Source organism: Manis pentadactyla, chromosome 4 (genome assembly GCF_030020395.1).
Source record: "Manis pentadactyla isolate mManPen7 chromosome 4, mManPen7.hap1, whole genome shotgun sequence".
NCBI classification, from domain to species: Eukaryota; Metazoa; Chordata; class Mammalia; order Pholidota; family Manidae; genus Manis; species Manis pentadactyla.
Genome location: NC_080022.1, coordinates 24,744,698 through 24,764,293, shown reverse-complemented (window position 1 = coordinate 24,764,293; position 19,596 = coordinate 24,744,698). Strand labels below are relative to the sequence as shown.

The 19,596-nt window shown below is 44.4% G+C and overlaps 1 protein-coding gene across 3 annotated transcripts; it reads left to right on the top strand.

Annotated features, from left to right (window-relative positions):
- The first annotated feature begins 405 nt into the window (after positions 1 to 405).
- On the top strand, positions 406 to 19,330 carry AK2 (adenylate kinase 2). Of its 3 annotated transcripts, none has more exons than XM_036885174.2 (7): positions 406 to 607; positions 8,578 to 8,703; positions 10,901 to 11,011; positions 11,137 to 11,231; positions 14,947 to 15,019; positions 16,196 to 16,391; positions 18,459 to 19,330. In XM_036885174.2, exons 1-7 carry the CDS (start codon positions 509 to 511, stop codon positions 18,461 to 18,463), a joined length of 705 nt encoding a protein of 234 aa, XP_036741069.1. In that variant the 5' UTR covers positions 406 to 508; the 3' UTR covers positions 18,464 to 19,330. The 3 variants fall into 3 exon arrangements, with proteins under 3 accessions (XP_036741069.1, XP_036741068.1, XP_036741070.1); XM_036885173.2 differs by lacking the exon at positions 18,459 to 19,330 and adding an exon at positions 17,188 to 17,252; XM_036885175.2 differs by lacking the exons at positions 11,137 to 11,231; positions 16,196 to 16,391; positions 18,459 to 19,330 and having other exon boundaries at positions 14,947 to 15,018.
- Positions 19,331 to 19,596: the final 266 nt, after the last annotated feature.

Here is a 19,596-nt window from a genome sequence, read left to right as displayed (position 1 = left end):
TATTTTGTCCTTTGAATTTTCTGTAAGTGGAATTGCTGGACCAAAGGATATTAGATGCATATTGCCAATTTGTTTTCTATGACTGATTTCACCTATTTACATACCCACGGGCGATTTCATAGGACTTCACCGGAGTTGCCTCTGTCATTAACTGTCAAAAGCCTTACTGGAACTTCCAGCCAGGCCTTCTGTCTTACTTCACGTTTTCCCGCCCACTGCGCACGCACGCCGCGATCCCAGCCCCTCGGTGATCCGTGATGGCCCGCCCCTTCCTTACTACTGCACCGATTCTGTCCAATAAAATGCAGTCTTCCCAAGTTTTGCCTCATGGTTGGTAAGTTGAAGTGTCCGTCGCACTCAGAGGTGGGCGGGAGCGGACTGACGGACGTGGCGACGGACCAGTGTGAGGAGCGAGTGGGGTGCGCGTAGCGTGCGTGGCTCGCTGGCCTGGAAGCGGTGGACCTGCGAGGTGTGCAGGCGAGTTGAGCCGTGAGAGCTTTCGGCGGCCATGGCCCCCAACGCGCCCGCGGCCGAATCGCCCCAAGAGTGCCCTAAAGGCATCCGGGCCGTGCTGCTGGGGCCGCCCGGAGCTGGCAAGGGTACCCAGGTGAGCTGCAGAGCAGGGCTTGCCGGTGGAGCCCGTGGAACCCCAAGGTCAGGGCGGCCGGAGGTCCGGGCCTCGGGCTGAAGCCTTGGGGGACGGGGGACCGTAGCCGGCGTCTGGGGTTCTGGTCCTGCATTTAGGAAACGATCAAATTGGGAGGTCGGGGAAGTCTCATTTAGGATTAGAGTTCTTTAAGAACCCAGACTTGAGGTGTCGTATTGGGGGATCTAAGAATTGATCCCGTAAGGGTTTAGAAACTGAGAGGCTTTGAAAAGTAAGATGAGCCCTAGGTTGAGGCATCTAGATTACAGCCTGATTGGAGGCAGGGACCCCCGTTTTGCTACGACTTGAGTGAATTGCCCAGGGTTACAGTCCAGGCTTTCGGGGTAGGGGAGCGTTTCTTAGCATGATTAATGACTGAAGGCGGCGGAGCCTCTCCAGCACATGGGGCCGAGTGGGAACTGGCTTGTGCTGATTAGGAGTATTGCCAGGAGACGTGAGGTATGACCGGCCTGGAACCTCAGGAGCCATGGGGTTGCGGGTGATTGGAGTCTGAAGTTACCTTCTGCACTAGCAGACTGTGGGGCCTCATTTGGTTAATGGGATGTCATGGGCCCATAGATCAAGGTTGAGATTTATGATCTCATTTAGGATTTGAAAGTCCATAGATTGGATTAACAATGTCTCCTTCCTGCCTAGGTTCTGGCGTTGTCCCCCAGGCCCCAGGCCTCAGGCTTTTGTTTGTTAGGTTCTAAAGAGGGACTTGCTGAAAGTCTGAGCTACCAGGTGAATGGGGTTCTGGGGACTGTGCCGTGCCCACTCTTCTCTTCATAGCACTCAGCAAAGATTGCAAAATCTTGGCAAACAGACCATCTTGTCTCACTCATTCTTGGGACCTCTGTGGCACCCAGTACCTGGCACTTGATGGAGTTACTGTAAGTGGATGAGGAACACAGACTCATGTGGGTGATGAGAAGTCTGAGTGACTCAATTCATTCTGTGATTTTACTCTGGCTCTGGGCACTAGGTCAGAAGGACCACTTTCCTTTTTCTTCCTATGTCTGGAGCTGATTGTTCGTGCAGTTCACTGTTACCTAATTCCTTTGTCCTCAGTAAACCTCCCTTGCCTGTTGCTGCTACCCTGTTACTGAGTAACCTGCAGCCTAGGAATGTTTAATCCCAGATTCTGCAGATTTTTGCTCTGAGTAACTGAGTATAAAAAGGTGGTTCAAATGCATCGATTATTTTTTCGTAGTTCATATTAAAGTTAATAATTTCAGTAGTTGTGAAATGGACAACCCAGTGCTGAGACAGGGCTTTGTAGTCTAGCAGCCTTAGTGTTCTCATCTGAAACATGGGGGTAATACCTACCTTACCCATTCAGCATTTCATGAGCACCAAACATTGGAGATAGAGCAGTGAACAAGACTGATAATGTCTTTGTCCAAAGGACCTTAAACCAGAAGTTCACAAGGATATTGGAAGATATGTTATATGCATGTGTAAAGCACCCGTAGGTACCTGGATGACAATGTGGCACATAGTAGGTGTTCAACCATTGTTGACTCCCTCACCTTAGTAACACATCTCCCACCCACCCCCATTCCCCAAACTAGATGTATTTCAGTATAGAAGGTGATGTATTCTGGAAGTTTTGAATAAAAAATACATACAAGCTGATTTATAAGAGTACATGTATGGTGGGAGTTGAACAGAGGAGGCTTTGTGGAAGTAGAGGAGATAAAATTAGAGCTGGGACTTGAAGAAAGAGTAAGATTTACAAAAGTGGCTTAATCTCTATACCCATTTATTTCCATAATTGGTACAATAGGAATACGCATCATCGGAGTTTTATGGAGTTAAAAAAGCAACAGTGTTCATAAATCAGAGGTTGCAGAGTGGCAGCCTACAGCAGTTTTTAAAGCTATAGACATAACTTTTTATTATGAAGAGTTTGAATACATGAAAGAGGAGGGGAAGGTATAATGAGCCCCCATTATCCAGCACCAGCAGGCCAGTCCTTCCCCATCCACTGTCCTTTCACAAATTATTTTGAAGCAGCTTGCAGACATCATATTTCACTTAAAAATATTTCAGTGTGTATCTCTAAAAGATAAATTCTTTTTTGTAAACAAGCACAATATCCCCTAAAATTCTTTTAACAATTTTTAATAGCTGTCAGTGTTCATATTTCTGTTTGTTGAACTTACAAGTTTTCTTATTTTCTTCTTGCAGTTCATTTGTGGAAGGAACCAGGTTGTTTGTGTTGAAACGACCCCTCTTTCTGGGAATTTTTTAATTGTCTCCCCACAGTGTATTTAACATCTTTCTTCTCCTATTTCCTGTAAATCAGTAGTCTGATCATAGACTTAACCAGATCTGGGTTAAATTTTTTGGCCCAACTGAATCACAGGTAGGACTGTGCTGTCCATGAGGAGGCACGTGGTGTCTTCCTGTGTCTGTCCCTGCTGTGGTCAGTGCCTAGCCCAGGAATTCACTGTGAGAGGCAAAATGGTGGTGTTCTAATTATATCACTCCCATTTATTAGTTGAAGTATTTCTATAAAGAGAAACTTTTAATCTACTCTTTGGTAGGGTTTGTACAGAAAAAGCAAGATAAATGCTTGATTTTTTCCTTTTGTCAGCTTTCAAAATAATAAGTTGACCACGCAGTGTTTTCAGTTGTGAAATTTCACTTAAAACTCCAGAGCTCTAGTTCCTCTTGAAAAATCAGATTCTGTGGCTCTGGGCCTCCATTCCAGCATAGCATGCCGTTGAGTGGCAGTGCCACTTCAGATGGCCCCTCTGCTCTCCTGTCCCCTGTACAGCCTTCTTTGTTGCCTGTTGCTTACGTCTGACCCACATCATTCATTTGCATTCCTGCTTGGCCCCCGTTGGTAAATGTTTGCAATCTTTGGTGTAAAATTCCTAACCTGGGCTAGTATGCAGTGCCTGTTCAGTAATGTTTGTTAGCTTCCCACTGGTAGTTATTTTTATACCTGAATAACTCAGTGTTTTACTGTTGGCATGACTGAAATCATTTCCTTTTAAAACATATCATTTTTAACTAAGTAAACATTTTAAAACTATCTGGTTTTGTATCAACACAGTAATGTTTAAAATATCTAGAATACTTTGGTTTGTTATTTTATTTAAATAGCCTGACTTCCCTGGCCCCTTTTGGGGTTGGATATTACTCCAGTGTGGCCAAAACTGAGGTTTCCTGTTTCCTCCTCCAGCCTCTCTTGGTTTCTTTTATGTGTCCAACTTATACCAGTTCTTCAAGACTGGGCACACAGGCAATCAGCTACCATCTTGCAGGTCAGGCTCTGGCAGTTATGTCAGTGCAGTGACACAACTCTGAAACCCATAGTCTGATTCCCCCTTTTACATTGAGAGGAACTGAAGTTCAAAGGCTTGTTCTCTAGGTTACAGAACAAGGAGTTGGCTATATCTTGCATCTGAACAAGTCCCAAGTTCCTTCTCTTTCTGCTGCTACCTGCTGCCCTGGGGTAAATTTTTCTCCTCTGTGTTTCACATGTTTTGTTGGTTAAGTTCAGTGCTAAAGATGGAGAGAGCAGCCCTTGCCCCCAAGAGGGTATGGTATTACAAAATAGTCATCCTTTGGTTATGCGATAGACCCCTAGTCAGACTTTACATGTGTCATCTGATTACTCCTACAGCCCTAGGATATAGGTGTTGTTGTTATTCATCGCTTTTTACTTGTAAACTAAAGCCCAGAAGCTGAATCTTGCCCTGGGACATAAAGGCAGGGTTTGAACTCATGACTGTGGGTTCTTGAGCAGAGTCACCATCTTACATTGTTATTAATCTAGGTTAGAGGCAAATGAACATGCATGCAAGCAATATGTACTAGTGCAAAGTACCATCTGGGAAGTGTCAGGTGAGTGATTCTGACAAATGCTAGGATCATTCAGGGTTAGCACAAGAACTGTAAGTATAATATGCATAGAGAAAGGTGCAAATATCATAGGTGAGCACCTTGATGAATTTTCAGTGTGACCACATTTGTATAGCTTATATCCATATTAAGAAACAGAACTTTGCCAGCACTGCGAAGTTCCCCTTGTGCTTCCTTCTAATCACACACACCCACACACCCCTTACCAAGGACAGCCACTAAGGTTCTTTGAGTTGTTGTTTTTAATAAGGCCATATAGTGTCATGGATAAGAGCTAGGGCTTGACAGTCCTGGGGCTGGTTCCCTGCTCTCCTGTTACTGGCTATGTGGTCTTGGGCAACTTATTTAGCCTCTGAGTTTCTTTGTAAAATGCAGATAAAAGTAGTTCCTACCTCATGGTAGGTTTCTTACGTAATATGCATACTGAATGCTGTAAAACAGTGAATGGAAAAATTGCTTGACATGTTGCAAACACTCGAAGTTAGCTGATGTAGATACGATTCCTCCCAGGAGGAGGAAGGGAAGTTGGGGAATTTTTTGGTAGGGAGATAGGCTCAGAATTTGACTGCAGAGAAGAGTAGAACTGAGACCAGTAGAGGGAAGGGAGAGGGCATTCTTTCATAGAGAGAGGAGCTTGAACCAAGGTCCATGAAGAGGCTTATGTGTTTGGGAATCATACACAAAGCCTCTGTTTGCATGGTTCAGGGCATACAGATAATATGTGGAGGTAAATTTGAAGAGCTCAGGAAGTGTAGGAAGTTGATTTTAGAGGACACTGAGTGCTAGGCTGAGATTTGGAGTCTCCCTGTTGCCCTGGGGAGATGTTGAAGACTCCTGACTGTGGTGGGAGGTGGTGGGTAACATGTCCAACAGTAGTTTAGGAGATGATTCCAGCTGCATATGTAGAGGCATTGAAAATGGGAGCAGGAAAGATTGGAGGCAGAAAGATGATTTCAAGGTAAGAAAACAAGTGAATTTGGGATTAAATCAAATCTCAATGACTGGTAGTCTCCCTTTATTTCCCTAAATGCCAGGCACTATTCTGGATGCTTTTGCCCATATAATCTGATTAAATCCCCACAGTAGCTCTGAAAGGAGACATTGTTAACTGTACTCTAGGGATGAAGGAACTGAAGCCTTCAAAAAGGCTATGTAACTTGTTCAAGTTAACTGTGAGTAAACTGTAGATGCCAGTTTCTAACCCAGATCTGTACCCACTCTAAAACCAAATCTTTCACCACTGCCCCAGGATTTCTCAGTTGAGCCTCCGAATCCAAAGGTGCTACCCTAGAAACACTCAGTCATAAGCCTAAGGGTAGGCCTGGCTTTGTATTTTAAGCAAGTGCCCAGATGAATGTGATGATACACTGAAGTTTGGAAACACTAAACCCACTGTGCTGCCTCCCTAGTGGTTTTAGCCATTCTTAGTCTTACCCTTCTTAGTCTACTCTACCCCATGGGGCTCTCATGGAGGGGCTGAGCCTATTCTTGATCCCTGGCTTGTGAGACACAAGCAACTCGGGGCTCGAGCGGTGACAGTGTGGTCCAGGGGTGAGCAGCACAGCTGGACCTGGAAGCTTGTTAAAAATGCAGATGCTCAGGCTCCACCCTGTGGAATCGAGAATGTGTATTTTAGCAGCACCCTCAGGTGATTGGGAGTAGGAGAAACATTTTGCTCTGTAAAGCATAAGCTTCAAGGGTGAGGGGAATCTAATAAGGTTATTTCATCAGGCTGCTTCTGTAGTTTGCAAGTAAAGAATACAAAAAGAAAGACCATGGAAGGAGGTCTTTTATTATTGAATGCCTACTGTGTGTCTGATATTTTAGATACTTTTATTTTGTTTTATCCTCACAATAGCCCTATTAAGTAGACATTATCCCCATTTGACTGGTGAGGAAACTAAGATTCTGTGAAGTTAAGTAACTAGTTAAGGTCACACAGCTGTTGAGTGCCTTAGATGGGATTTTGTGCATATCTGTCTGAATCCAAAGTCTGTACTCTGTGCAGCCCACCACAGTGACTCCCAGGCAGCCAGCAGAGGATGAAGGGGTTAGTTGTCTGCCATGCCATGTCCTCCCTATTGGAGTGTTGTTCCATATGGCTGGAGAATGAAGTCACTGGAATAGCACATTGGAGGCCTGCAGTTTGTGGGTGATGAAAATACAACAGTTCGATTCTGTAACAACAGCTATGCTCTGGTGGTTTCACTCAGCCTTTCCCCTTGAACAAGTCTGACCTCCAAAGTTTTCACCCAAGTTAATTTCAACAACCAAGGAGAAAGATTGGCAGAGAGCACAGTTCTCTGGATATGTGGCTAACATGCCAGTGTGGAAGACGGAAGGCTTTCTATTGCCAGAGGGTCTTGACCTTCACTAGTTTTCCAAAGTGCAGTTTTTAGTGCCTTCTTACCTGGTTTCCATTTTGCTATGGAGTCACTTCTTCGTTTAAACAGAAATCAGTCCATGAATCACAAACTAGAATTTGCTGTGTTGAGCCACATCTGTTTAGGTTTTATTATGTACATCTAAGAAAACTCTCAATGAACTATTTTGAACAAAGATCAAACCCTACTTAGTTTGTAAAACAATTAAACCAGGAAGCTAAGTATAAGCTTCTTGAAATGATTCTGTTCCTTTGAATTCTGCATTCTTTTTCTCTACTACCAAACCAGCATTGAACTGAACAGGATCTCTTCCCTTTCTAGGCTTCATTCTGATGTATAGTCCACCAAACGGAACTTATAGAGGACCAGGTCTGTCTCCTAAACATCTGCTTCCCTGGCTTCCGGCAGAGTTCTTGGAAGAGACATTAGTGTTTTCGTTCTGAATAAATGAAAATGGAATTAGGACAGGGGTTACAGTAACTGCTAACATTCACTAAACTCTTACTATGTGTCTGCCCCCACATGTGCCAAATTCTATATAATCTCACCAACCTAGTGATGTAGGTACTATTATCATCTATATTTTACTTGGAGGAGATTTGAAACTTAGGTGATAAAATTTTTCTCAAGTCACATATCTAGTCATTGGTGGGCCTGGAGTATGAAGCCCATGCAGTCTGACTCTCAAGACCATGTTCTTAACCAAAAAGCCTCCAAAAATTAATATGTAAGTCCTTGTTTGCCAAGTGCTCTTTGTATTTATCTCATCTGCTCCTCATAGCTACTTTCTAAGACGGAGCCTTTTGCCTTCATTTTGAACAGATCAGGAAACTGAGGCTCTGAGAGTGAGCCGCTTAAGTGACTTGGCCAAGATAGAGCAGCTACCTACTGTACACCAAGATTTATGTATTTCATTGTATGTAACTTGAATTATAAAAGAAAAAGAATACGGTTACCTAGTAATGGAAGAGGAAGAAGTGGGTCTGCCTGGGGGAACCTGTCTTCACCTTGCTCCAGCGGCCTCCTGGCCAGTAGCCACAATACTTCACAATCACATTCATTTCTTTAGCAAGAATTTGTTCAACACGTTACATGCCAGGCATTGTGCTGAGTGCCTTCTATACAGGAAGTCATTTAAACTTCACAACAACCATGTGAAGTGTTGATACTGCTATTTTTATTCCCATTTAATAACGGAGGCTTATGCATCACTATCGTGTCTAGTGGAGGTAGTGGTAATCGTTAATATTTATGATGGTTTCCTGTGTGTTAGGTGCAGTGCTTAAGTGTTTTATGTGCATAATCTCATGTAACTCTTACTACAATGCTATAATCATTGTACATTAGAGTATAAGGTACTTTTTAGTGATTTTACAGCGTCTTACTATGTTGATGGACAGTGACTGTGAATGGGTATGTGGGGGGAACTTGGTGAAGGGGGGAGCCTAGTAAACATAATGTCCTTCGTGTAATTGTAGATTAATGATACCAAAATAAAATTTTTAAAAAAAGAATATAAGGTACTTTTATCCCTGTTACAGGCATGGAAATAGTTATTTGCCAAGGTCACACAGGCAATAAGTGGCAGGGCCAGGTTCACACCCAGGCAGTCTGGCTCCAGGGCCTATAGTAGTCACTGCTTCTTGTTTTTTGTCTTCCCCTCCACAGGCACCCAGATTGGCTGAGAACTTCTGTGTCTGCCATTTGGCTACAGGAGACATGCTGAGGGCCATGGTGGCTTCTGGCTCAGAGTTGGGAAAAAAGCTGAAGGCAACTATGGACGCCGGGAAACTGGTAGGTTTGGTGGTCCGAGGGCATGTAACCTTGCACTGCAAAATATGGTAGTCACCAGCCACATGTAGCTATTGAAATGAATTTCAACTTAATTTAAAATTTAGTTTCTCGTTCTGACTTGCCACATTTCAAGTGTTCGCTGGCCAGCACAAACACAAAACATTTCCATCCTTGTAGAAGTTTCTGTTGGACAGTCCGTGCTACAGGGTGTCTTAATAAAACTGGCTGGCACATATGTGAACTTTTAGAGTAGCAAGTTACTTAGTTTGTTCTAATTTATAGCATTTATTTTACTCACAGTATTCTGGAAGTTCTCTTGTGCTGATGCATTTTGTAATACGTCCAATTTTCAAGGTAACAAATGAAACTGTCATCCGTAGGCCAGATCTCAAGGATGTATTCAAGAAAGGACTCAGGAAACCACAGAGCATTTTTAACCTGTGGCTCTCTGTTCTGTGGCTCTTTTTTTTTTTTGTCTTAGAGGGCATCTCTCATATTTATTGATCAAATGGTTATTAACAACAATAAAATTCTGTATAGGGGACTCAATGCACAATCATTAATCAACCCCAAGCCTAATTCTCAACAGTCTCCAATCTTCTGAAGCATAACGAACAAGTTCTTACATGGTGAACAAATTCTTACATAGTGAATAAGTTCTTACATGGTGAACAGTGCAAGGGCAGTCATCACAGAAACTTTTGGTTTTGATCACGCATTATGAACTATAAACAATCAGGTCAAATATGAATATTCGTTTGATTTTTATACTTGATTTATATGTGAATCCCACATTTCTCCCTTATTATTATTATTATTATTATTATTATTATTATTATTTTTTAATAAAATGCTGAAGTGGTAGGTAGATGCAAGATAAAGGTAGAAAACATAGTTTAGTGCTGTAAGAGGGCAAATGTAGATGATCAGGTGTGTGTGTTCTGTGTCTCTTAACAGAGTAGTCTCTTGGAATTGACACAAGTAATCCTTCATTTTGGGGGGATCTAATTGCATTTTCTTTTGTTTTTAGTCCAGCTGATCCCATTGGACAAATACCATCTTTTATGTACTAAATTTTCTTTGATTAGTGCCAGAGCTTAATTGTAACTGAGTTAATCTGGGACAATGCCTCTGGGAATCACCCTCAGAAGTCATTCTGTGCTTGGCCTTCTCATCTTTTTGTATCTTTGTTGGTTGGGGAAGGTGCTAGGCTTTGTCTTGGTCCCTGAGTTACCTCCTGTCAGGATTTGGGATTCTGTAGCTGTATCAAGTGGTACCCCTGCCTGCCCACCTTCCCCTTTATATAGATTTCCCTTTATATTAGTGAGGCCTTGACTCAAGCCAGAAAGCTAAATGTTTTGGACTTTGGGTCTTGGCAGAAGATGCTGTACTGAGAAAAAATGGGATGTGGCAGTGAGATTACTTATCTCGAGCCCTCACTGAGTCGCAGAGCTTATACTCTGTCCCCAAGTTCACAGCTAGTCCCGGAAGATAAGAGCATTAGCTACCAAGATGGATGGCCTTCACTGTAATACCTGGCAGAGAACATTCTTTTCTGTGAAAGTACAGGAGAAAAACCAGTTTTTGAAAGCTGGGAGGGGTTTTCAGAGAAGCTCAGAGGCATGGTGGGTCCTTCCTTGGTTCCAACCCAGTCTTGCCAGCTCAGTCCCCTCTCTGTTGCCTCATGTCCATGGTGGCCTGGGTCACTTTACTGTTAGCCTAGGCAAAATTGTGAAACAGGGAAAATTGGTGCCTTTCTGCATTCTGATCAACTCCCATTCTCTCCTGGAGCCTTTCTCAGGTGATCTCTCAACCATATACCCTTTTTTATGCTGTGTCTTGAGGACAGCTGTTATCTTATGGTTAAGACTCTAATGGCCAGATAGGCCTTAAGAACCTAAAATATTTCACCTGGTGGGCTAATAAGCCATGGAATCCTCTTCCTTCACCCAGATTATTGGGCCTGAGGAGAATCTCAAAAGAATGGGTACATGGCAATCACAGAAATAATCATGAAACCAAATCTTCCAAATGGAGCCACTCCACATTTGCTCTGATTTTTGCTGCTTTAGAGCCAAGAAAATATACTGTTTAATAATGAGGTTGGTTATGCAGACATAAATTTGTGACCCTGGAGCTGGGCTAATCACCTAATTAGCTGATTTAAACCCAAGGCTCTTTTATTCTTGACTCCCAGGTGAGTGATGAAATGGTAGTAGAGCTCATTGAGAAGAATTTGGAGACCCCTCCATGCAAGAATGGGTTTCTTCTAGATGGCTTCCCCCGGACTGTGCGGCAGGCAGAAATGGTGAGTGGCTTGGATTTGTAGCACCATTGCATGAAAGTGAATTCTGGCCCCTGATCTTAATTCTTTTCAGGGAAATGGGTCTGATCAAGCCCTGGTAGCTTAGGTGGGCCAACACTCTTTTACAGCTTGATGACCTTATGGAGAAGAGGAAAGAGAAGCTTGATTCTGTGATTGAATTCAGCATCCCAGACTCTCTGCTGATCCGGAGAATCACAGGAAGGTATTTGTCTCCTGAAGGTCCCTTCTTTTCATGCTTCCTCAGAGCTTTATCAGACTATGCCTAATCCTAGCCATGAAGCTTAGTGCCCTTTCAACATGGATTGATCTTATTTGGTGACATCCACTGATGTGGGGACATGGAATAGGGATGTAGAAAAAAGAACAAGGGATTTAAAGTCAGACAGCATCTCAGTCCTGTCATCTTTTAACTCTGACCCTAAGCAAGGTTCTTAACCTGCATATGTTCTACATATGTTTCCTCATACATAGCGTATGGTTAATAACACCCAGTTTGAGGAACTGTTGTGCATATTAAATAACAAAGTGCATAGTTCAGAGCCTAGCTTATAGTAGCTGCTTAAGAAATACTAAATTCCTTACATGGGTATTTCCCCTTTGGTACTTCATTGAAAATCTGATTTCAGTTGGAGTTGTCATACCTTGCCTGTAGGCTTTTTATTAGGTACAAAAATACAATGACCATCTACACATAGTTTAAAAAATGGAGGAAAATTTTGCTCATGGTATAGCCACCTTGGCTGAAACCACTATTATTTTTTTGTGTGTTTGGTTTTAAAGTGCTTATTTCTCTGTAGTAGACATTGAATACAGAAATGCTTCTGCTTCTTAACAAGTATACTCTGAAGGATCACCGCTGCTTTAGGGTATAGTTTCCTCTACTCTGTTTCACTAATTGCTCTACCATCTGTTAACAGACAGCAGAGTGAGTATTAGAGGTGTTTTCCTGGGGGGCTATAGGATTCACTGTATATTAAATTTCTTCTCAAATATCTGGATTTCATGTTTCTAACTGTTCCATAGGCTCCTTCAGTGCAGGAACTTTTGTTTCTTTGTATCCCTTCTGTCACAGAGTGGACCAAGAAAGTTGATGTAGGCCAAGAAGTTGTAGGGTTGACAGGAAGGGACATCACCAGGGCTGGGGTCCTTGGTGTGCAAAGCAGATGTTAATAGTACTCAGTGTCACTAGGGGCCTTTGTGTCAATTGGCCCAGCTTCTGAGAGCCTGTTCTGTGCAGCACAGTCCTAGCCTCTGGGGGCAGGGGATTAGGGAGGATATAGAAGAACAATAGGAAATACCCATCGGTGTTCTCAAAGTCTACAAGCTGTACATGAAACCCCAGCTGTTCAGTGCAGTAGGAAGTCCAAAAAATGAGCCTGGGAGCAGGGGGCAGAGAAAATTTTGGTGAAGTTTTCCCAGAAGGGAGTTGAGGCAAGAATGAGTATGGGTTGAGAGAGGGGCTGTAGCTGGGGTGAGTGGCAGAATGTCTGTCCAGAGTTGGAGGAATAATCCGGGGGGAGCTGGGTGGTAGAGTGAGTGTTATTGGGAAGGCAAAATGGGACCTCGGCTGGGGAAGGCCTGCCCAGGGGAAGAGGATAGACATAACGGAGTCAAGAATCATGGGATGTTCTTTTGCCACAAGATGTTGTGGCAAAAACATTCTAAGAACATCAGCTTGGTCTTGGCATACAACCTAACTTGGGGGAAAGGAAAAAGACAGGGACCCCAGCTAGGAGCCTGACTGTGATCCACATTGTGAAGGGCTGGAGGCTTTTAACTGGAGTTGGCTGGTGGGGAACAGAGATTCTGAAGAGCAGAGTTGCTGTGGAGGGCGAAAGAGAGAAGGTTCAGTCTCTCCGTTGGGGTGTGTGGTTTGGTATGGCCCCTCCCTCACGCAGGAGGAGGCAGGCCAGGCCAGATTGGTAACAGCGTGTTGCCAGGTTGACTCTGCACTCAGTGGTATAGCTAGCACCAAAGTCTGCTCTCTGCCTCCGGGTCCACTGCACTGATTGCAGGAGGAAAGAGTCAGGAATAAGTCAGTTTAATATAGATCTTATTTAAGTCTGACATGATAGGGGCCCCACGAGTGTTGGCTATCTGGTATCATTAGCCTAATGTGTCATACCATCCCCACTTTGTGGATGAAAACACAAGTGTCTGAAGTGTTGCGCTCAAGGTAGTAGTGGCTGCAGAATCCCAGCCCTGATCCCTGCGCGTCATCACCTCCACCTCCAGACCGGCTCAGTGGCTCATGGAGCTGTGTTGGTTGGTACTTGAGACAAGCCCATTTTGAGAGCTTGGAGATTAGACCTTCTTTCTTTCATTTCTCTTCTAGGGAATGAGCCTTGCTTTCCTTTTAAAATGGTATTTGTATGGGGAAGGAGCAGTGTGTTGTATATAACTAGAGGGCTGAGGGAATCTGGGGGTGAGCAGGAGGTTTAGAGACATGGAGAGGAGAGTCGTGTTTGCTGCAGCCTGGCTGCTCTGGGCCTTTGCTCTCCAGAAGGTGAAGAAATATGGTCCACATCTCACGTCTCCAGCCCTTCCCCAAGGGAGAGCTGTAGCTGAGCCCAGCAGACTATACTCTCCCTCTCCCTGGGTCTCCCAGTGGCTGCCATTTCCCAATGGATGCACCAGAGGAGCCCCACCAGGGGCTCAAATAAGAGAGGGCCACCCTCATGTTACACGATTATAGTCACAGGCCCACTCAGAATAGCTTACTTAATTTGCTGTCATGTTGCCCCCACCCCATGCTCTAAATAGGCCACTTGGCCCAAAAAAAATGTGCTATTATTAAAATACTATCACATTTTTCAGAGGTATCTAACCCAGGCTTTTCCATGTGCTGAGATACTGATCCCCTCAGCCATCAAAGCAGCTGGGCAGGCATGGGGTGGCCACAGCTACCCCAGAGGGGCCAGCTCCCACGTACTGTGCAAACATTATTTCTGTATTTGTCAGTCATGAAAAATATCGAGAAGGCCTGGGCTAGCAGACCTTCATGAGCACAGTCATCCATTAAGCAAACCTTGGTTGGCACAAAATTGGGAAAACACACAGGCTGTGGCTGCGAGCAGTGTTTGGCCCACCTCCTTCTCTTTTTAAGTTTCTGGGCTGCTGTGTTGTGGCTCCTCCAAGACAGGAACGACGTAGCTTGTTGCTTAAAGGGGTCACAGCACAGATGCAGCAGCCAGCTGCCTCTCCAGCGCCTGATAAATGCTTGTTCTTGCGCTCTTTATTCCATGACTTGTTTAATAAGTGGGTTTCCCTGATGCCTTGAGTATCCTTCTAAAGGTTGGGTGGCCTTTTATCTGTGTGGTCACAAAGCTGTGCTGCCTTGTCTGGTGGTGTTTGCACCCACAGGACATACTTTTTCATAGCACCTTTATGGTTTTGTAACAGAACTAGGAAAGTAAGGCTACTTTCTCTGTCCTCTGTCCCCCATAGCATTTTGTGCACATCTCTGTTAAAGGATATCGTATTTAGTTTCTTTCCACATTATCTTCCCCACGAAGTTAAGCACTGCTTATGAGCAGGATCTTGACTCGTTGCTGGATAGCCTCTGGATCAACTTCAGGCCTGGATCGACCTAGGCGCATGTAAATGGTTGTTGAGTAAACAGATGACTAGAATAAATGGCTTTGTGAGAGCAGCACCAGTGTCTGAATCAGGTGGGTGTGCCAGGCTCTGCAGCCAGATACTCATGGTAATGTTTGGTCAGAATAGAAAACACACTCTGGCATAAGCTGTCCCAGAAGCCCAGCTATTTTCCTAAGCAAAAAATGCCTACAGCTGGGTCCTCTGCTGGGTGAAAGTCCTTACCTCCAGTTTCTCTGTCTCTCTTGTCACCTCTGAGAGCCCTGGGGTGCAGGGACGCTCTCCGGCAACCTGACTCGTGTTCATTCGCTGTCTTCCAGGCTGATTCACCCCCCAAGTGGCCGTTCCTACCACAAGGAGTTCAACCCCCCAAAGGAACCCATGAAAGATGATGTATGTAAACTCGGGACAGGAAACTGCCTTTTCTTCCCTTCCCTTCCTCTTACTCCTTTGCTTTCTTGCTTTTTTTTTTTCTCCCTCTTTTTTTGTTATTTCCATCTTCCCTTCCCTTCTACTAGTACTACTAAGTTAACTATGAGCAATGTCACTACAGAGTAAATCACACGGGTTGTGGCTCCTCTATGCCATGTCTCTCCAGGAAGTTTTCTCCTTGACCTTGAGGTAGCTGCCAGTGCCCGCTGCTTCCCAGTGCCGTTTGTACCTGTCTTTTGTCCACAGCAGCCCTTTTCTGACATTATGGTGACCTGAACAGTCCACTGATCAGGAGAAGGCTGTTTGGAATCCCAGAATTAGAGCCAAGGATGGGAGGGTGGTACTGAAAAGAAATTGGTTGGCCAGTCTTCTAGAGTCTCTAGTGACTGTGCCCTGCAGATTCAGAATATTTGGGCTGGATTGACTTTGCCAAGTGCTTCAGTTGCTTGCAGATGAAAAAGGGAGAGTCTCATACATGTTCACTGTAACGTTGACCACAAGAAGTCCATTTCATCTGTTCTAGAGCATGTAGGCAATATGTAAGAATTTCCTGAATTTACCTTTGTCATTTGAGACAAGTTCATCAGGTCATACAGGTTCCAAAGCCATACATTATGTCAGCTTAGTCACATTTCACAAAGTTGGTAATCCTGCCATGCAGTGTACTTTCTCACTTCACTTGCCACTTGCAGTATGTTGATGGCCAACACCCTGGTAAAACACCAAATACTCAGGCAACTAAGGTTATAATCACTAATGTACCTCTGATTTTGATGTATTCTCTTGGTCTCAGGGGCCTCTCTTTCTTGCTTCTGATCCTAGAAGTATCATCTTGGAAGCTGAACAGCCTGAGCAGAAGCTGTTAGAGAAAGACATTGCCCACCTTCTTCTCACAAACCCCTTTTCTTAACATTTGCTGCTCCAGGCTCCCTGCCTTCTCTGGACCAGTTGGTCTGCTCCTGGGACCAACTTGAGGGGAGTAGTGAAGTTCTTTATAGTTCTTTATTGGAGAGGGTCCAGATTGTCTTTCCCTCTAATGGCTGTGGGATCAGACAGCATCTCAAATCTGCACCTGGCATCAGATAAGGAAACCTTGCTCACTGTCCTAGCCTTTCATTGCCCTCTTCATGTCCTCAGATCACTGGGGAACCCTTGATCCGCAGATCAGATGATAATGAGAATGCTTTGAAAATCCGCCTGGAGGCCTACCACACTCAGACCATCCCTCTGGTGGAGTACTACAGGAAAAGAGGAATCCATTCTGCCATCAACGCAGCCCAGACCCCTGACGTTGTGTTTGCGAGCATCCTAGCAGCCTTCTCCAAAGCCACATGTAAAGACTTGGTTATGTTTATCTAATGTTGGGTCCAAAAAGGAATTTCCTTCTTCTTCCTATCCCTGTTTCCCTGTTGAGGAAGTGGGTGGGAATGCCAGAGCAGTCAGAAGGAAGCGTCCTCAGGCAGCAAGAATATCATTTGATGTATTGATTAAAAAAGCACTTGCTTGGTGTATCTTTGGTGTGTGTGCAACTCTCATCTCACTTGTGTGTAAGTGTGTGTGTGTGTGTGTGTGTGTGTGTGTGTGTGTGTGTCAGTTTAAGTATGTGTACACACTCCTGTTTTCTAAGTTATAGGCAAGTTTGCTTTACCAGCTGTTTACTTCTTTAGCCATACTCTTGATTTTATTTTTTGACCAAAATAAACTAATTCAGGTATCTGCCAGGCATCACTATTCTAAAACCTCATGGTATTTATTCAGTCTCCAGCAGCTGAGTAGAAGTCCATGGTCACATGAAGTCAGGCAAGACCAAGTTCCTGGTGGCATATTATTGGCAGGAATTCCACTTGTTTTCTAGCCCACAATGAAAAGCCACATGAGTCTGTGTGTGGACGGAGACAATTTTTCCCCTAAGTGAAAGGAAAAAGGCACTTACATTACAGATTCCAGAAATTACTGGGAGGGGGTATCACTATAGAAAGAGCCAGGCCAAGTTAGAGTGTTTTTGTGACCTGTATCACATTGCTGTAAAGTAGGGGTCATTTGGGGCCTATGTTTGGAAACGGAATTGTTCCCAAAGAATTAAACCAGGTGGAAAGTCCTTTTGAATTCACTGTCTTCTGAACATCCAGGCTGGGCATCTGAGAGCAGCCAATCTACTCCCCCAAAGAGACTGGGGTAGGTTTGTTTGTTTTTATTTTTAATGTTTGCCTCTCTTTCTAAGTATGACCATAACAGTAATTTGGAGGTGATCTATTCTTGGATTCATTTTGTAGAATTTATTCAAACCCAGTCTCCCTCCAGGATGTGAAACCCAAATCAGATGTGTCCTTTTTCAACTCAAACTCTGTCCCTTCCAGATCTAATCCCCTTGCTTCTTAATGGTGGTGGCCACAGACTGCCCAAGAAAAGATCACCCAAAATAAGATCACCTGTGACAGTAACCAGCTTTTATTCCTAACCTCAACTCCTCAGTTATTAAGCATTCTGTGGGTTCCATACTGTGCCTTTTAGTCTCTGGTTTGATTTGTGGCAAACAGATGAATTAATAGACTGCTGTGAGGAACTGCAAAAACAGTAGCCTCTGGAAAAACCATTAGAAAATCAGTGGCAAGTCCAGTAAATAATGCTGCCTGCCCCAGGCTAATCTGCTGACTCAGTGCAGTGGGCCCCACCTGACCTGAGCTCTCCTGCTGTCTGTGGGACTACCCAAGGCTTGTCCTCTGTCCACCTGGAAGCTGGGCGCGGGTGTGTGGCCCTCCTGCTTCCCTTTGTCTGGTTCAAGTGAGTGAGTGCTGGCTCTGCTCTGCCTTGTCTCCCTGGCTGTAAACTAACTCCACCCATTCTCAGTGGAAACCCAATCTCATGTGGGGTGTTTCTGGGAAGCACATGGTTTCTGAGAATGGGCAAAGAAAAGGAGTGAAACCAAAACTATCAGCTAATGTCTGAAAGGGATCTGGAATTTTTCTCTGGGTGAGGGTGGCCTCATGAATTGTGGAGTGGACTCCCCTTTGACTGGGGACAGTTGCAGGCACTTGGCCTCAAAGTTGAGGTCCTTGAATGTTTGCTAATTGGATGTGCATGATCCTTGCTCAAATACTTGTTATCCATCCATATGTGTTTCACATGTGCATGTGTGTACACACACATACGTGTGATATTTGGGCTGCCGGTGAGAACTAGATCATGGGGGATGCAATGTTATTTTGGGGGTGGTGAGGATTAGATTTTTTGCTTCATTTAATTCCAGTCTTAACATCAGCAGGCATGAGAGCTTTCTCATGGCAGGGAAATGTCCAGTGTTAAATGCATTTGGTTGCTGGGGCATGCATGCCAGCCTTCTCTGATATTTACTTCATTTTTAAAAACCCATTTTGTCTCTCTTGTTTCCTCTCTATTTCAGCCTAGTAACAGAAGGCCAGGCGAGACTGCACCCCTGCTCATCACCCCGCGGCGTGATCCCTGCTGTTAGGTGCTGGGCAAGGGGGGAGGGATGGTCAGGGTGAGGGTGGAGAGGGAAGGGTGTGAGGGGCTCCAAAGGACTACTGGAAAAGCAGGGTGCTGTAGGGAGGCGGCTTCTGTCACACATAGTAGGAGTCTTAAAAAGTAGAAGTAAAGGGGAAAATTAATATTTTAAAAAACTGATTAGAGGGTATAAGTAGAAATAGGAAGATACAGTATTATTTCTAAGGAATCGAGTTTTTGTTGACTCGGGACTGGTGACAATATTTTTTAAAGCCAATGCCCTGAAACCTCAGCTTTTATCTCAGAACCTCATGGGTTGCCAATCCAAGAATGCAGGAAATCGAACTCTCGTCCAGTCTTCCTAAAGCTTGGAACAGCAAGGGTTCAACTACTGACCTTATACCATGAGGTCAAAAAATCATCTACACATTTGAAACAGATACAGGGTGTGTTCATGGGGGCAGTGACTCAGCAAATCGGGTTTACTGGCGCCATGGGGAAGGTGAGGCAGGCTGGTCTCTCTCCGATTCGCTGTGGGTTTCTCGTGCGGCCTGCTCTCAGCAGCCAGCCAGCACGTGCCACTCTGCTGTTGCTCTTGCGTCTTCCATCCGTGGTGTTGGAAGGGACCCTTTTGAACAAATAAGCAAGTGTCTTAAGCAACATCATCCAAAGATTGTCCTTCCCATCCTCCAATCCTGTGCCTGGGATCACTCAACAACACTGTGACACAGTATTTTCAATGAGGTGCCTTTCTGAACTGACCAAATGCTGCCTTGTTGGCCTCTGAACCAATAAAGTATGTTAAAAGTTTGTGTTCCCTGTTGTGACATTTTTTTAGGGGATCTGGGCTATAGAACAGTGTTGAATTCTGGATCTGGTCTGGAAGCCCTTGTGGTCACAAGAAACTGGAAGGTTGGGAGACCCAACTGTGTGCTTGTAAGATGAGCCTGCATCTTCTTGCCCTTCAGCTCTGTAAGTCCGGGGAGAAGAAATCCCAGGGCAAAACACCTCTGAAAAACCGAAATCAGTCAAAGGGAGAAATAAAGTTTAAAACCTGTTTATTGCTTACAAACTGC